The sequence below is a fragment of the Prionailurus viverrinus genome, chromosome D1 (assembly GCF_022837055.1).
Source record: "Prionailurus viverrinus isolate Anna chromosome D1, UM_Priviv_1.0, whole genome shotgun sequence".
Lineage (NCBI taxonomy): Eukaryota > Metazoa > Chordata > Mammalia > Carnivora > Felidae > Prionailurus > Prionailurus viverrinus.
In genome coordinates, this window is record NC_062570.1 from 109,387,123 (window position 1) to 109,406,949 (window position 19,827).

Here is a 19,827-nt window from a genome sequence, read left to right on the forward strand (position 1 = left end):
TGTGCTCAGGGCCCATATTTGCACAGCCAAGAGGGCCCCTGAGGAGTCACGGGGTCAGCTTCTCTGGGTCCAAAAAAAAAAAAAAATCACAACAAATCCCAAAACTTGACCACTCCACATTTCAGATAAGGAAACCGGGGCCCAGAGACCGCAAATACCTTCCCCAAAGCCACACAGCAGGTGTCTGGCCCTGCTCCCCGCTCCCTCCCACATCTGCTCACGCTCTTGTGGATGGTGCCAGGGGCCTGTGGACGGACCCCGACGGGCCTGCCCGGGACCGATCCCTCTGTCTCCTCTTTGTGAACCCTCAGGTGAAATTGCGGGAGCGGGCGCGGCCAGCATCATGTCCACCCTGACTGAGAAGGCCGTGGTGAAAAAAGAGCTGCTGGATGACGTGGTCGGGAGAGACAGGTACCAGGTCAATAACAAACACGATGACAAGTACTCGCCGCTGCCTCCCAGCAAAATCGTCCAGCGGGCGGAGCAGCTGGTGGGCCAGGAGCTGCCCTACTCGCTGCCCTGTGAGAACTGCGAGCACTTTGTGAACGAGCTGCGCTACGGAGTCGCCCGCAGCGATCAGGTGCGTCCCCACCCTGTGTCCCCGTCCCCCGGAGCCGGGCCATTCCCTCAGCTGACTGTGGCTGGGTGTCAGGCACAAAGATGATGAAGCAGTAGAGGCAGAATCCCAGCCGTCGTCAGCCGCTGCCTTGATGGAATCCTGTGTTTTGAATAACCTTCTTCTTTTTTTTTTTTTAAGTTTATTTATTTTGAGAGAGGGGAGCACAAGTGGGGGAGGGGCAGGGAGAGAGAGAGAGAGAGGGAGAAACCCAAGCAGGCTCCGCACTGTCCGCGCAGAGCCCGACACGGGGCTCGAACTCATGAACCGTGAGATCATGACCTGAGCCACCCAGGGGCCCCAACACTATTCTTCTTTTATCCACTTAGAACTTTGCTAAGAGTGAAGAAAGCGCACGGTAGAATTTTCCTGTGCCCAGGAATAATTCTGGGGCTTCGCGCGGGGGAGCTGTGTAGTCTAACTGGCTAATTTTCTGTGCTCTAACAGAATTTCAGTCTGTCCGCTTAAAAAAACAAAAAGGCAGATTTCTTCGCCTTTCTAACGAGGGACAGCTTTTTCTCTTTCATGCTGTTCTCCTTGAAGACCTGTGTGTGCTCACACCACGTGGCCCTTTTTTGTGATCAGAGCTCCCATAATTCAGCGCGGAGCCTGGGCTCACCCAGCAGCCCTGCGACTAGGAAATGCTCGGTGGTGGCTGTAGTGCTGACTCTCTCCGGCTGGTCACTACCCGCCCCCCCACCTCCACCCCATCCCCCGTAAAATGTGCACTATCAGAACTAACTAGAGACCACTTTCTTGCATTTGATGATACCCTTTGATGCCTCACGGACCACGCTCGCAGTCAGGCTATTGTGGTTTTCCTTGACAAAGTACCTTTTGTCCGAAGCCGCTGCCTCAGCATTTGCCCTCACTCTGTGAGGTTCTGTAGAGAACTGGGGGCGCGTTGTGCCTCCTGCATCATCTGAAACTGTTTGTCCCACCCGGACAGATCCGTTGAGCGAGGAAAACGCTGGGGACAAGTGCTTTCGGGCAGGTTCCATAACAGAGAAGCACAGCTGTCACAAGGCCATGCCGGATTTCCTCCAGGAGGAAGGTTAAAGGTTGGCTTGTAGGCAAATGTCAGGTCAGCAGCTTCATCTGGACTCCGTCGTCACGCCTTCTGGCTGCTGGGAACGGCGGTTCTGGGTACCACGCTCGTGACATCAGTGATGCGGGCATATTTCCTGACACCGCGCACAGCTATGGTGGGTCCATTTATGGCCCACGTAAGCCTGGGCAGCACCAGGATGTATATATTTTTCACCATCGAAGACCTCTAAGTTCTTCTCTCCAGGGGGTCATGTAGGAGTTTGGGCAGCCACAGCATCCAATCCAGGCAGCCTGTGAGCTTAGGCGGCAAGGGCATCGTTGACCGTGTTGGGTAAGCGTGTTCGTTTTGGGTATCAAGTTCATAGTTTCCATCCTTTTTATTCCTGCAATTTTTGGCACGTTGTCCTCATTGGACTTCTTGGCATAAAAGCAAGGATCGAAAATCGTGGTCTTTGCTGTCCCTGGTTCTGCTTCAACACCTGACTTGGTTTGTGGGTGAGATTTCTTGATCCCTGTTCATGATGCTTTTTCCTGCCTTCGTTGGGAAAAAGCACAGTGTTGCTGATTTGGGGCATTGTGTCTTCATTGGGGACAGTGGCTGTGAGCGGAAGGGAGGGCTGGCTCTCCCTTTGCTTTGTCACAGGAGCCCGTGCCCCCAGAGTTGCGCCTGGATAGTGCTGGAAATGGGAAGAGGCCGAACTTTCTCACGGTTTCTTGCTGATGTGAATTGTTTCCGCTGAGTTTTGTTACCTTTAGTGTTGCTGCTGCACCTGATAACACGTGAAGGGCGGAACGGTGGCTGTGAGGACACGGTGGCTTAGAAGCTGGGAAAGAAACTGGGGAAAGGGCCACTGGATACATTGGCTCTGCAGCCGGAGTGTACATTAGGGCAACTGACTTCTGTGTTGGGGGTGTTTTTTTTTTTTAATGTGTATTTATTTATTTTGAGAGAGAAAGAGCAGGGGCGGAGCAGAGAAAGAGGGAGAGAGAGAGAATCCCAAGCAGGCTCTGTGCTGTCACTGCAGAGCCCAGTGCGGGATTCCAACCCATGAACCATGAGATCATGACCTGAGCAGGAACCGAGAGTTGGACATGCAACCGACTGAGCCACCCCGGTGCCCCTTGGGGGTGTTTTCTAAGCTTCAGAGTACATCCTCAACACTCACTAACAGAGGCTTTTTATCGACACCGAAACGAAGGTCTTAACGTCCATAGAGCTCATCTATGGCCACCATGTTTCAGCTCAGTGGCAGACTGTCGGGTTCTCAAATTATACAAGGAGAGTGCTGTGCACATCAAATGGACTTGAATGTTGAGGTGAAGAAAGAGCTGGGACAGCAGATCTAATTCCTGAAAGCTCATTAGAGGTAGACAGAGTCCTGTCGTCTGGAACACCAATAGCAAAGCTGAGTGCACTCTTAGGCACTTGAGACAAACCAGGTTGACGGGCAGAGGTCAGAGGTAAGGGGAAGGTTTCCAACAAAGTGAAGGATGAATCTGAGCTCTGTGTGTGTGTGTGTGTGTGTGTGTGTGTGTGTGTGTGCGTGCGTGCGTGCAGGCATGCAGGAGCTCTCAGTGGCCCCGTCACAAAGCCAGACTATCACAACAGCAATCATTTAACCACATGCTTCTGTTCGATAAGTGTAACACATAGTTGTCTGTGTGATGCATCAGTGACGTATTCCCGTGGCTGTTTGCTGGGATGTCACGTGTGTGTCTTCCTGAAATGCCCATAGTCTTTGCCTCACCTATGGGATCGCTTCCCCATCACCTTCCTGCCTTTCAAGTCTTGTAGACATGGCGTCGGCATTCCAAGTGGGTGCAGAAGGGTTTCGAGGCAGGTTTCTGAGCTGTGGTTGCCTCTATTTTTTGTCTTTTGTTGTTGTTGTTTCTGGAGAAGTCTTTGAAATTTAATTTTTAATCTTTCCAAGTAATGCATGCACACAATTTGTAAAGACAACCAGGGCTCAGGGTACCCTACCCCACACCTCTCTACTCCTCCCCATCCCCCCCCAGCAGCCACTCTTCTCTCTTTGAGTTTGGCATTTACCTATTTCTGAATTTCTTGTATTATATTTCTTCGTATTATTTTAATGTTTATTTAGTTTTGAGACAGAGAGACAGAGAGAGAGAGAGAGACAGGGCATGAATGGGGGAGGGACAGAGGGAGAGGGAGACAGAATCTGAAGTAGCTCCAGGCTCCAAACTGTCAGCACAGAGCCTGACGCGGGGCTTGAGCTCACCGACCGTGACATCATGACCTGAGCTGAAGTTGGACACTTAACCAACTGAGCCACCCAGGCTCCCCATTATTTAAAAATTTTTAAAAACTAAGTTTGTTTATTTATTTTGAGAGAGAGAGAGAGAGAGAGAGAGCGAGTGGGGGAGGGGCAGAGAGAGGGAGAGAGAGAGAGAGAGAGAGTGGGGGAGGGGCAGAGAGAGAGGGAGAGAGGGGGGGAGGGGCAGAGAGAGAGGGAGAGAGAGAGAGTGGGGGAGGGGCAGAGAGAGAGGGAGAGGGGGGAGAGGGGCAGAGAGAGAGGGAGAGAGAGAGAGAGAGAGAGCGGGGGAGGGGCAGAGAGAGAGGGAGAGAGAGAGACTTCCAAGCAGGCTCCATGTCACAGCGTGGAGCCCAACATGGGCCTTGAACTCATGAACCATGAGATCGTGACCTGAGCCGAAACCAAGAGTTGGACCCTTAACTGACGGAGCTCCCCAGGCGCCCCAGGGTTTCCTTTTTCCTCAAAGATAATTATTATCTCCTTTCATTGCTTAGTTTTCCTTGTACCTATTGTCAGTTCTCCCCACACTGTCTGATTAGTCCTCAGTACAGTTCTCCACAAGGGAAATCATGTCCAAGTAATCTATCGGTTCTAGGATGTTCTCTTTGGACGCATGCATCCCCGAGATGGCCATTCTGCCGTCAGTGCTGGTTGGCTCTTGGCTGACCGCATGGTTTTACCCCAGGATTTCCCTTTGCTGTCTTCCTTGGGATTTCCTTTGCCTTTCTCTTGGATCGGATACCCTGGTTCCATGATCTCTTCATTTCTTATTTCTCGGATTTTCTCTTAATTTACATAGACCACGTCCCTCAGAAGTTGCTTTAGGTTCGAAAGACAGTACATGAGATAACGGGGATGCTGAGGCACACCGCTCTTATCTGGTTTGGTTACTGTATAAGCTTCCTCTGACTGCTGTCACAAATTACCACAAATTTAGTAGCTTAAAACAACCCAGAGTTACTGCCTTACCGTCGTGGAGGTCAGAGGTCTAAAAATGGTTTCACTGGGCTAAAAGCAAGGTGCCAGCAGGGCTGTGTTCTTTTCTGGAGATTCCGGGAGAGAATCTATTTTCTTGCCTTTTCTGGCTTCTAGAGGCTTCCTGCGCTGCTCGGCTTGAAGCCCGTCCTCCGTGTTCAAAATCAGCAATTGTTGATTGAGCCTTTCTCACATTGCATGACGCTGACTCTTCTGATGCCCTCTTCCATCTTGTAAGGAACTTCATGGTTACACTTTGGAGCCCACGTGGGTAACCCGGGGTTAGCTCCCCTTTTTAGGGTAAGTTGACTAGCAATCTAATTCTGTCCACACTCTTAGTTCTCTCTCGCCATGTAGCACAATATACTTACAGGTCCCTGGAATTAGGACATGGACGTCTTCAGGGGGCCATATTTCTGCCTCCCGGTTACTCTCTACAGCTGGCACAAGGCTGTTGTCCCGGGGACCTCCCCTCCCCATCATTCTGGAGAAATTCTCTTCTGTCCACTTTCGTACCGGAGCGCCCCCTCTTCTGCACCTCGTGTCTTCTTCCGTGGTTTACTCCCTTGTTCTGACGGGAAACTTCTTTAGCAGCTTCTTGAAAAAGGATGTATGGAAGGTACATTTTTGAAAACCCTGTGTTTCTGAATTATTTTGTTTTACCCTCGCACCTGATTTGATAGTTTGGATACGGAATTTCTAGTTTAGAAATTGTTTTACTCTAGAATTTTGGAGGCAATATTCCATTGTCTTCTTGCTTCCGGAATTGCCTTGGAGAAATCTAAAGCGATCCCAACTCTTGATCTCTTGATCTTTCCTCTCTTTCCTGTTTTTCTTCCCTGTGCTAGCATTTGGAGTATCTTTTCTTTACCCAATTTTATTTATTATTATTATTATTTTTTAATATTGAGAGAGAAAGAGAGAGAGAGAGCACTAGTGGGGGAGAGGGGCAGAAGGAGAGAGGGAGAGAGAATTCCAAGCAGGCTCCATGCTCAGCCCAGAGCCCAAAGCGGGGGCTCGATCCCACGACCCTGGGATCATGACCTGAGCTGAAATCAAGAGTCGGACGCTCAACCCACTGAGCCACCCAAGTGCCTCTCTTTACCCAGTTTTCTAAAATTTCACTGTCGTGTGCCTTGGGGTGGGTCTACGTTTATCCATCATGATGGGCCTCAGAACACCATTTCCATCTGAAAACCTGCCTCCCTTAGTCCATGGATTATTTCATTGTTGATTCTCCTCTGTGTTTCCTGTATTATCTCTTTCTGGAATGTCTATTATTCAGATATTGGCCTGCCTGGATTAGTCCCTCTTGTTTCCTTTGGCTTCTGTTTTCTTTGTCTTCATCTTTTTGCTCTTTTTTTTTTTTTTTAAATTTTTTTTCCAACGTTTATTTATTTATGGGACAGAGAGAGACAGAGCATGAACGGGGGAGGGGCAGAGAGAGAGGGAGACACAGAATCGGAAACAGGCTCCAGGCTGTGAGCCATCAGCCCAGAGCCTGATGCGGGGCTCGAACTCACGGACCGCGAGATCATGACCTGGCTGAAGTCGGACGCTTAACCGACTGCGCCACCCAGGCGCCCCTCTTTTTGCTCTTTAAAAAAAAAAATTTTTTTTTCTGAGAGATTTCCTCAACTTTATTTTTCAAACTTTCTATTGAGTCTGTCATTTCCATTGTGCTTTCTAAGAACTGTTTTTATTCTCTCAATATTCTATTATTTGTTATAGCACCGTGTGTTATTTATTGGATGCAGTACGTCCTCTTATTCTCTAGCGATCATTTTTAAAAAAGATGTTTTCTTTCCTACATATGGTTTCTGGGTGCCTGGGTGGCTCATTCGGCTAAGCGTCTGACTCTTGATTTCAGCTTGGGTCGTGATCTCACGGTTCGTGGGTTCGAGCCCCACATCAGGCTCCGTGCTGACAGTGTGGAGCCTGCTTGAGGTTCTCCCTCTCCCTCTCTCTCTCTCTGCCCCTCCCCTGCTCTCTCTCTGTCTCAAAATAAATAAATAAACTTTAAAAAACTAAACCTAGCTATTAAAAAAAATAGATACGGTTTCTGGTTCCCTAGATTGTTTTTTGTTGGTTTTGCTCTCTGTCTCCTGTTTCAGAGTCTTCCTCAGATGTCTGGTATCCTGGTCGTATGCTCATGACTCAGGGGGGGGTGGTTTCCTACAGAATGGAAATTCTGAGTGAACTGAGAGGGGACAGTGGCTTGCTGACTTTGAGTTTCACTTCTGGGTGACATAGGTGGACAGTCTATGGGGAATCTTCGTATTGGTATCTTTTGTTTCTACTTGGGCTGGTCAGATTCCCCGGGAAAGTTTTCCTGACTCTTGTGTGATGGGTCAAGTTCTGGGAGCAGAGAGGGGCAGGAGGGCCAAGGGTCTCCCCTTTAGCCTGTTTCTGGTCTCTCCATCCCTTGTTTTGGGCACATCCTCATGTGTGCTTCTGGATTTCCAGAAGGCCCCCAAGTCTTCTGTTTCACCGTCGGCAGAGAATAAACTTTCAGACTTCCGCTGTGGTTAAGGAGGGGTCCGGGGACCTAGCTGCAGAGCTCTCTCTCCTGTTTCCGGAGGTATTTGTCATTGCCAATAGGTGATCTTTCCTGAAGATCCTGTTGTACAACTCGGCTGGATCCTCAACTTTTCCCGCTGCCGCCTTAGAATGTAGAGTTCTGTGGGTCCCTTGTGGAATTATGCCTAAAACGAGTGCCTTCCTTTTGGTTAAGTGTCAGGAGAGAGTGAAATTTGACACACGTTCACTTTTTACCCCGAAATCTACTCTGACTTTTGCGACACTTTTCTCCTCCCCTAGTACAAGCAATACGAGTCAGCAATCCTAATAAAGTATGACATCACTACTGCTCGTAGTCGGGGGCTCATATAAGAACTCATAGAGAGCATCTCTGTGCCTGGCAGAACTGGGCACGGGGGTGCAGCCAGGCACAAGGCAAGGGAGACGGGCGAGGTCCTGGCTCTCATGAAGGTCAAGGTTGGCATACTGACCATTCAACACGAGTTCCTGCCCCGCTTTGCACTCGCTTCAGGGGCTCCCCGCAGCCACCCGGGCTTTGCCGCCCTGCCCTCCGCACAACCGCGCTCTGAGGGTTTATGTGCTTTCAATACCCACAGAGTGAATCGAGTTGCCCTTAGGCCCATGTGCGTTCCTGGCCAGCTGGCTCCATCCATCCGTTCCTTCCCCATCCAGCCCTCTTCTCCCCATTTCCCTGCCAATATCCGTTGACTCCCGAGTTTGTCGAGTGGGCCAAGGGGCACGTGAGTCTCCCGGAGCGGAGTTCTTGTCACAGGTACGGCCTGCACGCGGAGTCCCCGCAGAGTCTGATCTCCCCTCCGCTCTCTTGCAGGTCAGAGACGCCGTCGTGGCGGCTGGCATCGCCGGCGTGGGCTTGGCCGCCGTGGGCCTCATCGGAGTCATGTTCTCCAGAAACAAGCGGCAGAAGCAATGAGTGGGAAGGGGACCGTCCCAGCAGCAGTGGCTTTTGTACACTCAGGGGGTCTTGTCGGGCCGGAGGTGTTGAGGTTTCGGTTTGCGGATTTCACGCTGTTTGATGATAAGGCTTATTTTCGCAGGATAAAATAAAGCCCAGTAAGGGAGGATTTTGCTGGAGGAAATACAGCAGGAGCTGCCTGGTGTGAAGTGTGTCGAGCGCACAGCCGGGCCCTGTTCCTTGTGCCCTTGGACCCTCTGGTGGTCTTCCCTGCCTTTGTCTTTGCCGGCTGCGTTCTTCCCCTTGCAGGAAACAGGCCGACTCCTGAGCTCAAGTAATGGGCATCTCGGGTTGTGGGGAGACAGGCGAGCAGCCGGGGAGACGGACAGATGGACGTGACCGATGCGCGAGGACGGGACCCTTGGCCTGGAACTAGACCCGGGACGGCTTCTTCCAGGGCTCAGCAGCCGAGGTCTGTGGGTGGTCAGTGGAGCCAAAGCCCAAACCAAAGCCCGAACCAAACCTCTGCCCGAAGGAAACTCGGTGTGTGCTCTCACCGATGTTGTGACAACCCCCCTCGTCTCTCCCTGCTCCCCACACCTTTCCTCTGCCTTGTCGCCCCCAGCCCCCCGCGCCCCCCTTTCCTGGCCACTCGGGCTGGCCGTGTCCCCCCACCCCCGAGTCTCGGATCTCGCACCCCTCCCGCAGCCCCCTTTTCCCGTGGCCCCTCCGCTCCATGCCCCCCATCCACGGTGGCTCTCAGCTTTCACGCCCAGCCTGCCGCTTGGCCAGTCAGCCCTGCCCACGGGGCCGGGTCACAGGGAAGCCTCAGACCCCGGCTGCAGCTGCCCCCACGACCGGTCTCCCCTGGGGACGAGGCACTATCTTCTGTGGCTTGAGGTCTGCCGCTGCTGCTGGCCGGACTTGGCAGGCGTTCAGAGGGGCCACTTGTCTGCAGGGGGGCTTTCGTGGCTTCCTCAGAAGTACTGTGCTGGGGCCAAGAGGCCTGCCCTCCACAGGGCAAGGCTTCTCCATCTGGTTGCAGATCTGTCCTTTTGTCGGCCCTGCTTGCCCGGAGACCTTCGTCTGTCAGACTCCCGGACGGGACTTGCTCGTGGCTCCCTGCCAGCTTCCTCCTGCTTGGCCGAGATCCAGTCCAGGGTCAACTCGTGCCCACCCACACCCCAGTGTAGAGATGAGAATAGTTGTCTCCCAGTGCGGTTTTCTTTGTGTCTCAGCTCTGCTGATGTAACATCTCGTCCCAGTTCTCAAGCTCCCCAAAGCAGGGGACGTAGGCCAAATTCGAAGGGCGGGTCCTCCCGAAGGCCCCCCTCTCACACGGCATAAGGTGAGACGATGGGGACGCATGAGGTGGAAACCTTCAGGCGAATTATCGAGAACAGAGGGCCGAAGAAGGATAAACACAAGAAAACAAAACGAAGACACCTGGTTCCATTAAAAAATAAAAATTCTATCCAAAAAAGTGGGATGCTGTAGAAATAACCAAACAAGATAGAAAAATTGGTTCCAAATACATTGATCGTCACCGTATAAACTGGCCACGTAAGAGAGACACCTTCCACTGGGTTGGAGACAGACACTGGGTTAAGACTGATGTCTTAAACAAATGAACGCTATCGAGGAGAAACACTGAGGGGGTGTGAAATCTGTCCTCCATTGAAAGACACGCTCGGCCCAGAGCAGCTCAATATGAAAAAACACCCGTGAAAGCAACTTGAGACAATTGGGGGAAATTCGAGTATGGCCCGGGTATTAACATTAAGGAATTATTAATTTTATTAAGTGAATTGGTTTTAGGCTTGTGTGAACACATGACCTGATTTAAAGAAATAGACGTGGGTGCGCCGGGGGTGGGGGGGGCTCAGTCGGTTGGGCGTCTGGCTCTTGATTTTGGCTCAGGTCATGATCTCACGGTTCATGAGTTCAAGCCCCGCTTCTGACTCCACACTGACAGTGCGGAGCCTGCTTGGGATCCTCTGTCTCCCTCTCTCTCTCTCTCACCCTCTCCTGCTCACGTTCTCTCTCTCTCAAGATAAATAAATAAACATTGAAAAAATAGATGCAGATCAAGCAAATATGACAAAACAGTAAATTTTTTTAATTGAGGCAGTGGGTATATAGATGGTCATTGTACTAGTCTTTCTAGTACTTTCTATATGTTAAGAATTTACATCATAAACCTTTTAAAAAATCTGAAATTTGAACTTGGACAGTTAAATAAGACTTTTGAACCTACTTCAATAAATATAATAGTTTTTTTTAAATTTTTTTTAACGTTTTTATTTATTTTTGAGACAGAGAGAGACAGAGCATGAATGGGGGAGGGGCAGAGAGAGAAGGAGACACAGAATTGGAAGCAGGCTCCAGGCTCTGAGCCATCAGCCCGGAGCCCGACGCGGGACTCCAACTCACGGACCGTGAGATCGTGACCTGAGCTGAAGTCGGATGCTTAACCGACCGAGCCACCCAGGCGCCCCAATAATTTTTAAAAACTATAAAAGATACGTGAGGCAAATGCTAAGAACATATACTAACTAAAAGCTGGTATACTGTATTGGTATCAGAAAAGATAGGATTTAAGGCAAAAATTATTACTAGACAGAAAGGTCATTAAAAAGTGTGGCCTAAGGGGGGGCCTGGGTGGCTCAGCTGGTTAAGCGTCTGACTCTTGATTTCAGCTCAGGTCATGATCTCATGGTCTGTGAGATTGAGCCTTGCCTCAGGCTCTGTGCTGACAGGAGGCTGCTTGGAATTCTCTCTCTCCCTCTCTCTCTCTGACTTTCCCTGGTTCTCTCTTTGTCTCAAAACAAGTAAAATAAACATTTTTTTAAAAAAAGTATGGCATACAGGGCGGCTGGGTGGCTCAGTCGGTTAAGTGTCCAACTTTGGCTCAGGTCAGGATCTCACGGCTCGTGGGTTCGAGCCCCGCATCAGGCTCTGTACTGACAGCTCGAAGCCTGGAGCCTGCTTCAGATTCTGTGTGTGTGTGTCTCTCTCTCTCTCTGCCCCTCCCCCGCTCACACTCTGTCTTTCTCTCTCAAAAATAAACATTAAAAAAAAACAACAATAAATAGGGGCACCTGGATGGCTCAGTCGGTTAAGTGGCTGACTTCGGCTCGGGTCATGGTCAATTTGTGGGTTTGAGCCCTGCATCGGGCTCCGTGCTGATAGCTCAGAGCCTGGAGCCTGTTTCAAATTCTGTGTCTCCCTCTCTCTGTTCCCCCCTCGCTTATACTCTGTCTCTCTCAAAAAAAAAACAAACAAAAAAAACCATAAAAAAATAATTAATTAAAATAAATAAAAAATAAAAAGTATGGCATAATAAGAAACATATTTGGTCTTTGTCCTTGGTTCCGAGCATGAGCTCCCTTGGAATTTCCTGAGTGATAAGATTCTCTAGTATTATTCAAAATGAACCCCTTTCTATCACACCTGAGTCTGCGCTAATGACTGATGTAAGGTGGGGGCGCTCGAGAGCCTTATGATGGGGCTGGTCATCCGAAAGACCAAGTAATTAGAGGATTGGAACTTAGAGCACCACCCCTCTTCCCCCGCTCCCTCCCCCACACGGATCTCTGGGAGAGGGAGTGAGGTTGAAGACAAAGCCCCATAAAACCTCTTGAATGAGGAGACTTGAGTTGTTGGGTTGGTGAATGCATGAGGTGCTGGGAGAGCCACATGTCTGAGGAGGGCACGGAAGCTCCTTGCATCCCTCTGTCCCCATATCCTGCCCCGTGCATCTCTCCCATTTGGTTGTTCCTGGGTTATACCCATTATAATAAGCTGCTAAACATAAGTAAAGTGCCTTTCTAAGTTCCGTGAGCTAGCAGATTTTTGGACCTAAGGGTGGTCATGGGAAACCCCAATTTATAACCCATGGACAGAGGCCTGGATGGGCCGGGTCTTGTGAATGACATCCGAAGGACGGGAGGGGCGGTGCAGTCTGGTGGGATTGAGCCCTTACTGCGGGGTCTGTGCTAATTCCCAGGTGTCGCTGTCAAAACTGGAACAAGTTGTTGGACGCCCAGTTGGTGTCGGAGAATCACAGGATTGGTTGCTGGTGTAGGAAAACACTCCAAAAGGTCCTGTGAAAGTCTCAACTCGCCAGGAAGATATAATTCTTGACTTGTTTGCATCTAACACGAATCTCTAAACCAGATACTGAAAATGTTGGCCTACCGCAAGGAGAAATTGACAAATTCTCCATTACAGCGGGGAATCTAAATGCACTTCTCTCAGAACTGATAAATCAAGGAGACACAAAAATCAGCAAAGACATGGAACATTTGAAAAGCCAACAAGCTGACTTAATATAGATGGCACAGTGTATATGCCGTGTACCACATAGTACAATTGTGGCAAACGGATTCTTTTGACCACACACAAAGGAATGTATGTACATAAAACTGGCCTCAAAGCAAGTCTTAAGCAAATTTCAAGGGACTGGTGACATAGAGATTATCTTGTCTAATCACAGTGCATTAAGTGAGAAATCAACAAGGAAGAGATAGCTAGAAAACCCCTCTACTTTCAGAAATTTTAGAGCACATCGGTAGTTACATTATGAGACAAAGATGAAAACGTAATGGAAATTAGATAATATTCGGAACTGAATGGTAACAAAAATATTAGATACCGATCTTCGGGCCATGCAACAAAAGGGAGACTTGGAAAAATTTGTAGCACAAGTCCTTATATGAAGAAAGAGAAAAGTGCAAATTAATAAGTTAATCATCCAGTTTAAGAAGATTGAAGGCAAACAGATGGCCAACAAATGCATGAAAAAGCACTCGGCGGAGGGCACCAGGACAGCTCAGTCAGTTGAGTGTCCAATTCTTGATTTCAGCTTGGGTCACGATCCCAGGGTTGTGAGATCGAGTCTCGCATTGGGGAACTCCACGCTCAGTGCAGAGCCTATTTGGGTTTCTCTCTCTCTCTCTCTCTCTGCTGTATCACCCCACACCTGTCAGAATTTTGCTGGTATCAGACAGAAAAGAAATAGCAAGTGTTGGTGAGGATGCGGACAAAAGGAAATCCTCGTGCACTGTTGGTGGGAATTTAGTTGGTGCAGCCACTACAGAAGACAATATGAAGATTCATCAAAAAATTAGAAATAGGACTACCATATCCAGCAAATCCATGTTGGGGTATTTATTCCAAGAAAGAATAATAAATGGAAGGAAATCTTGCTTATTTCCAACAACATGGGTAGACATTGAGGGTATTACGCTAAGTGAAATAAATCAGGCAGAGAAAGAAAATTACTGTGTGATCTCATTCACACGTGGATTCTAAGACCAAACCAAATCAAACCACAAACAAACAAAACCAAACCAAAATGAAACAAAAAAACCAGGCTGACGGATACAAAGAGCAAATAGTTGGTTGCCAGAGGGAGTGTGGAGCAGGATAGATGGGTGAAGGGGGTTAAAAAGTACAGAGTTGCGGGGGCGCCTGGGTGGCTCAGTCGGTTGAGCATCCGACTTCAGCTCAGGTCATGATCTCACAGCTCATGAGTTCGAGCATGAGTTCAAGCCCCACGTCGGGCTCTGTGCTGACAGCTCAGAGCCTGGAGCCTGCTTCGGATTCTGTGTCCCCCCTCTCTCCGCCCCACCCCTGCTCATGCTCTGTCTCTCAGTAATAAATAAACTGATTTTAATAAACATTATTAACTGTTTTTAATAAACATTAAAAAATTTAAAAAAAGGGGCGCCTGGGTGGCGCAGTCGGTTAAGCGTCCGACTTCAGCCAGGTCACGATCTCGCGGTCCGTGAGTTTGAGCCCTGTGTCAGGCTCTGGGCTGATGGCTTGGAGCCTGGAGCCTGTTTCCGGTTCTGTGTCTCCCTCTCTCTCTGCCCCTCCCCTGTTCATGCTCTGTCTCTCTCTGTCCCAAAAAAAATAAATAAACGTTGAAAAAAAATTAAAAAAAAATAAAGAACTTACTACAGTGATAGATATCATATACTAATTTATAGAGCTAAATTCAGCCTCTATGAAGACGGCATAGAGTGAAGAAAGCATCTCCACCAGGAAACGTTACTGGAAACGGGGTCCTCACAGAGGTGATCACGTTAAGACGAGGTCATTAGCGTGGGCCCTAAGCCAATATGACTGGGGTCCTTATGAGAAAAAGTAATACAGACACGGGGAAGAATGCAAGGTGAAGACAAACACACACACGGAGGGAAGACAGGGGCAGAGACCGAAAGTCTACAAAGCCAAGGAATGCCAAGGACGGCCAGAAGCGAGGAAGAGGCAGGAACGGACTCTTCCCCACAGGCTCAGAGAGGGCATGGCCCTGTGGACAGCTGGACTTCTACTTCCAGACTCCAGAACCGTGACCCAATAATTTTGTGTTGTGTGAGCCCCCTCGTTTGCGGTCCTTGGCTACAGCAGCCCTCACCCGTCCCCCACGCCTACTCATTTATGACCTCTCGCTGACCGGATGACACAATCCACACACAATGACGTCTGCCTCAAGCGTTACTGTGTCTACAGCACCGGGTGCACCGCCTCACACGAGGTAGACATTCAGAAACGTGTGCGGAAGGCAGGAGTCTAGAGAGGAATCCGCTTCAGGGGAAAAGGTGTCGAACTCAAGTTTTGACAGACGCGTTTAAGAACAACAGCCCTCAACCACTGAGTCGCGGCCCCGGTGCAGAAACACCAGTCACCAGGTACAGGCCAAGGTTGAGGAAGGATGTTCTTTGCTTTTTACAGGACTATAAATTAGAACTAACTCCAGGTAATCCCCATAATAAATGACACCCTCATTCCTCTGTATGCTGTGTTTTCTTGAATGTCAATGGGACAGGTGGAATCAGAAAGTCATGCTAAGAACTGCATTCCACTCTGGAGTCGCCACAGAACAGTATTTTACAGGATGAACATAGAAGAACCGCTGAGTGGAGAATAGAAGACCGCGAGTAATTAACCGTAGGTAGTGACAGTAATGATAAACAATGGCTTGCAGTTATTAAGCACATACTCTTTTCCAGGCACACAAAGCTACGCATTTTACAAACACGGACTTATGAAGCCTCACCTGGATTACTACAACAGCTTCACAACCGGCCTCACTGAATGCACGCCTGTCCCTAAAAATCTATCCCCAATGCAGCAGCCAGAGCGACCCTCTGCTCACCTAACATCACTACTCTGCTCAACACACGGCTCCCACCTCCCCCAGAGGAAGAGCCCGAGCCCTGGCAAAAGCCGGGCATCAGCAGGACCTAAATGCCTCGCTGACGTCATCGCTAAGCCTCCTCCCGTCACACTTCCCAGTCCCAGCCACTGGCCTCCTTGCTGCTCCTCAGTCCTGCCAAGCACCCTCCACCCCAGGTCGTCTTGCTGCCCCGTCTCCTACACCACTACTCCCCACCCCCTCCCCCAGATATAGCTGCAGAACTTACTCGCCCACTTTCTTGGGTTCCATGCTCAACTCAGTAAGGCCTTCCCTCATCACCCAGCAGTAGATATATGGAGTGCAAGACCACCGTGAACCAAAATCTTCAATCCTTTGTTAAAACTACTCAGCTGTAGACTTGAAAAAAGAGTAGAGGACGTCAGTGAGACCCTTAATAAAGAGATGAAAAAGAACCAATCAGAGATAAAGAACATAATAAATGAAACTAAAAATACAATAGATAGAATAAACAGTAGGCTAGAGGAAGCAGAAGAACAAATCAGTGACCCAGAGGACAGAGTAATGGAAAGTAATCAAGGTGGGCAGGTAAGAGAAAAAAAATTATTCACAATGAGAATGGACTCAGGGAACTCAGTGACCCCATCAAATGTAATAGCATTCACTTTTAGGGATCTCAGAAGAAGAGTGAGAAAAGGGGGCAGAAAGCTTACTTGAAGAAATAATTGCTGAAAACTTCCTGAGTTTGGGCAAGGAAACAAATCTGCATCTAGGAGGCACAGAGATCCCCCAACAAAATCAACCCAAGGAGGTCCACACAAAGACACATAGTAATCAGGCTGCCTGGGTGGCTCAGTTGGTTAAGCGTCTGACTCTGGATTTCAGCTCTGGTCATGATCTCATGGTTTGTGGGACTGAGTCCCGTGTTGGGCTCTGCGCTGACGGCGTGGAGCCTACTCAGGTCTCTCTCTCTCCCTCTCTCTCTGCTCCTCCCCCACCCATGCTCTCTCTCCTTCTCTCTCAAAATAAATAAACTTAAAAGAAAAAGCACATAGTAATTAAAATGGCAAAGTGACAAAGAATTTTAAAAGTAGCAAGAGAAAAGAAAGCAGTTACAGGGATGCCTGGGTTGCTCAGTCGGTTAAGAATGTGACTCTTCGTTTTGGCTCAGGTCATGATCTCACATTTGTGGGTTCAAGTCCTACATCGGGCTCTGTGCTGACAGTATGGGTCCTACTTGGGATTCTCTCTCTCCATCCCTTTCTCTGCCCCTCCCCTGCTCATGCTGTTTCTGTCTCTCTCAAAATAAATAAATAAACTTAAAAAAAGAAAGAAAGAAAGAAAACAGCTACAAGGCTATCTGCTTATTTTTCAGCAGAAACTTTGCAGGCTAGAGGGGAGTGCATGATATTTTCACAGTGCTGAAAGGAAAAAAATCTGCAGCCAAGAATACTCTATCCAGCAAGGCTATCATTCAGCGTTTTAATTTATTTTTGGGACAGAGAGAGACAGAGCATGAACAGGGGAGAGGCAGAGAGAGAGGGAGACACAGAATTGGAAACAGGCTCCAGGCTCCGAGCCATCAGCCCAGAGTCTGACGTGGGGCTCGAACTCACGGACCGCGAGATTGTGACCTGGCTGAAGTCGGACGCTTAACCGACTGCACCACCCAGGCACCCCAAGGCTATCATTCAGAATGGAAGAGATGAAGAGTTTCCCAAACAAAAGTTAAGGGAATTCATGGCCACTAAACCAGCCCTACAAGAAATGTTAGAGGGGGCTCTTTGAGTGGGAAGGAAAGACCATAAGTAGGAGTATAAAAGTAGGAAGAATAAAAGCAGTAAAAATAAGTATATCTGTAAAAATCAATCAAGGCACTAACAAAATAAAAGGATGTAAAGTATAGCACCATATACCTAAAATATGAGGGGGACAGGAGTAAGAATGGGTTTAAATTTAAGTGACCATCAACTTATGCTATATGCAGAAGATGTCATATACAAAGCTAAAGGTAATCACAAATCAAAAATCAGTAATAGATATGCAAAAAATAAAGAGAAAGAATCCAAGTGTATTACTAAAAGAAGGCGACTAATCATGAGAGAAGAAAGGAAGGGAGAAAGGAACAGAGAAGAACTACAAATACAACCATAAAACAAATGACAAAATGGCAATAAATACATACCTCTCAGTACTTACTTCAAATGTAAATGGACTAGATTCTCCAATCAAAAGACATAGGATGATGGAACAGATAAAAAAGGAAGGCCCATTTATATGCTGCCTATGAGAGACTCATTTCAGACCTAAAAGCACCTGCAGATTGAAAGTGAGAGGCCAGAGAAACATTTATTATACAAATGGATGTGAAAAGAAAGCACTACTTATATTGGACAAAACAGACTTTAAAACAAAGACTGTAACAAGAGACAAAGACACTATATAATCATAAATGATTAACAATGGATAAAATATATAACAATAGAATATATGCACCCACCACAGAAGCACCCCAAAACACAAAGCAGTTAATGAGAAACATAAGTTATCAATGGTAATACACTAATGGTAGGGGACTTTAACACCCTACTTACATCAATGGATAGATCATTCAAACAGAAAATCAGCAAGGAAACGGTGACTTTGAATGACACATTAGACCAGATGGATTTATTTATTTATTTATTAAAAAAATTTTTTTTTTTCAACGTTTATTTTTGGGACAGAGAGAGACAGAGCATGAACGGGGGAGGGGCAGAGAGAGAGGGAGACACAGAATTAGAAACAGGCTCCAGGCTCTGAGCCATCAGCCCAGAGCCCGACGCGGGGCTCGAACTCCCGGACCGTGAGATCGTGACCTGGCTGAAGTCGGATGCTTAACCGACTGCGCCACCCAGGTGCCCCTAGACCAGATGGATTTAATAGACATATACAGAACATTCCATCCTAAAACAGCAGAAAATACTTTCTTTTCAAGTGCACATGGAACATTCTCCAGAATAGATCACATATTAGGCCACAAAACGAGTCTTGTGGGGGGCCGGGCCCCGGTGCCAGGCTGAGACCGGGTTGAGCAATGTTCCCCGTTGACTCAAGCCAACCCGGTGGTTCCCCCTCCCATTCCCCCACTTTCAAGGGCATACGAAAGCCTTGTCAAGGCTGAGAGAGTTAATTCCTGAAGACTGTGGTCTGCAGGTGTTGGCAGTAATGCTACCTCCCTTTTTCTACCCCGAGTCAGATAGAAACAAACATGGGAACTGTGTTTTGCTAGCAATCTTATCAACAAGGTCTTGTGACCTGACACAGAACTAAATGTTTTGGTGGGCAGCAATTATGTGAAACCTGTTTATTCTTAGAATGACCTAACCCATAAGAGTCTGGTTATAAAAGATTGTGTACAGCAACAATAAAGCCGTCACTTGGGCCATCAGCCCAGGGGACTCTCCTGTTCCCAAACTTTCTCTTCTCTCTTTTTTTCTTGCATTCCCCTACCCTCAGGACCCTGACCTCGGTGTTTGTCGCGCCGGCCGCGACAGTCCAGTATATTTTATTTTATTTTTATTTTTATTTTTTTAATTTTTTGAGACAGAATGTGTACCAGCAGGGGAAACGGGCAGATGGAGAGGGAAGGGGAGACAGAGAGAGAGAGAGAGAGAGAGAGAGAGAATCCCAAGCAGGCTCCACTCTTAGCATGGACACAGGGCTCTATTCCATGACCCCAGGATCATGACCTGAGCCAAAATCAAGAGTCAGACCCTCAACCGACTGAGCCACCCGGGAGCCCCTGGTTCATTATATTTAAAAATTTTTTTTCAATGTTTATTTATTTTTGAGAGACAGAGCACAAGTGGGAGAGGGGCAGAGAGAGAAGGAGACACAGAATCCGAAGCAGGCTCCAGGCTCTGAGCTGTCCGCACAGAGCCCGATGCGGGGCTCGAACCCACGAACCGTGAGATCAGAGTTGGAGGAGCCGAAGTTGGATGCCGAAGTTGAAGGCTTAACTGACTGAGCCACCCAGGTGCCCCAATGGTACGTTACATTTTAAAACTTGATGGCAACACGCTTTTTTTTGTTTTGGCTGCAACTTTTTTTCATATCAGTTTTTCTCTCGACTGCAGAGAATAATAATTGTATTTTCCCATGTAGTAGTGAACTTATGAAGTAAACAACTTTTTATTGAGCCCCGGCAGTACACCAGGCATTGTGATGGATGCTGGGGTCCCACTGTAACGAGCTCACACAGTCCTACCTCTTGGGGGTCCTTGCAGTTCTGATAGACGGAGGGATA

General features: G+C 48.3%; 1 protein-coding gene across 3 annotated transcripts in view; it reads left to right on the forward strand.

The window, feature by feature from the left end:
- LOC125176962 (phospholipase A and acyltransferase 3) overlaps positions 1-8,562 on the forward strand; it is a 37,733-nt gene extending 29,171 nt beyond the window's left edge. For all 3 annotated transcript variants that reach the window (XM_047878928.1, XM_047878926.1, XM_047878927.1), the window contains exons 4-5: positions 312-580; positions 8,291-8,562. In XM_047878928.1, coding sequence (XP_047734884.1) covers positions 312-580; positions 8,291-8,392 — 371 coding nt within the window. In that variant the 3' untranslated portion in view covers positions 8,393-8,562. The remainder of the gene's footprint in view (positions 1-311; positions 581-8,290) is intronic.
- The last annotated feature ends 11,265 nt before the right edge of the window (positions 8,563-19,827 follow it).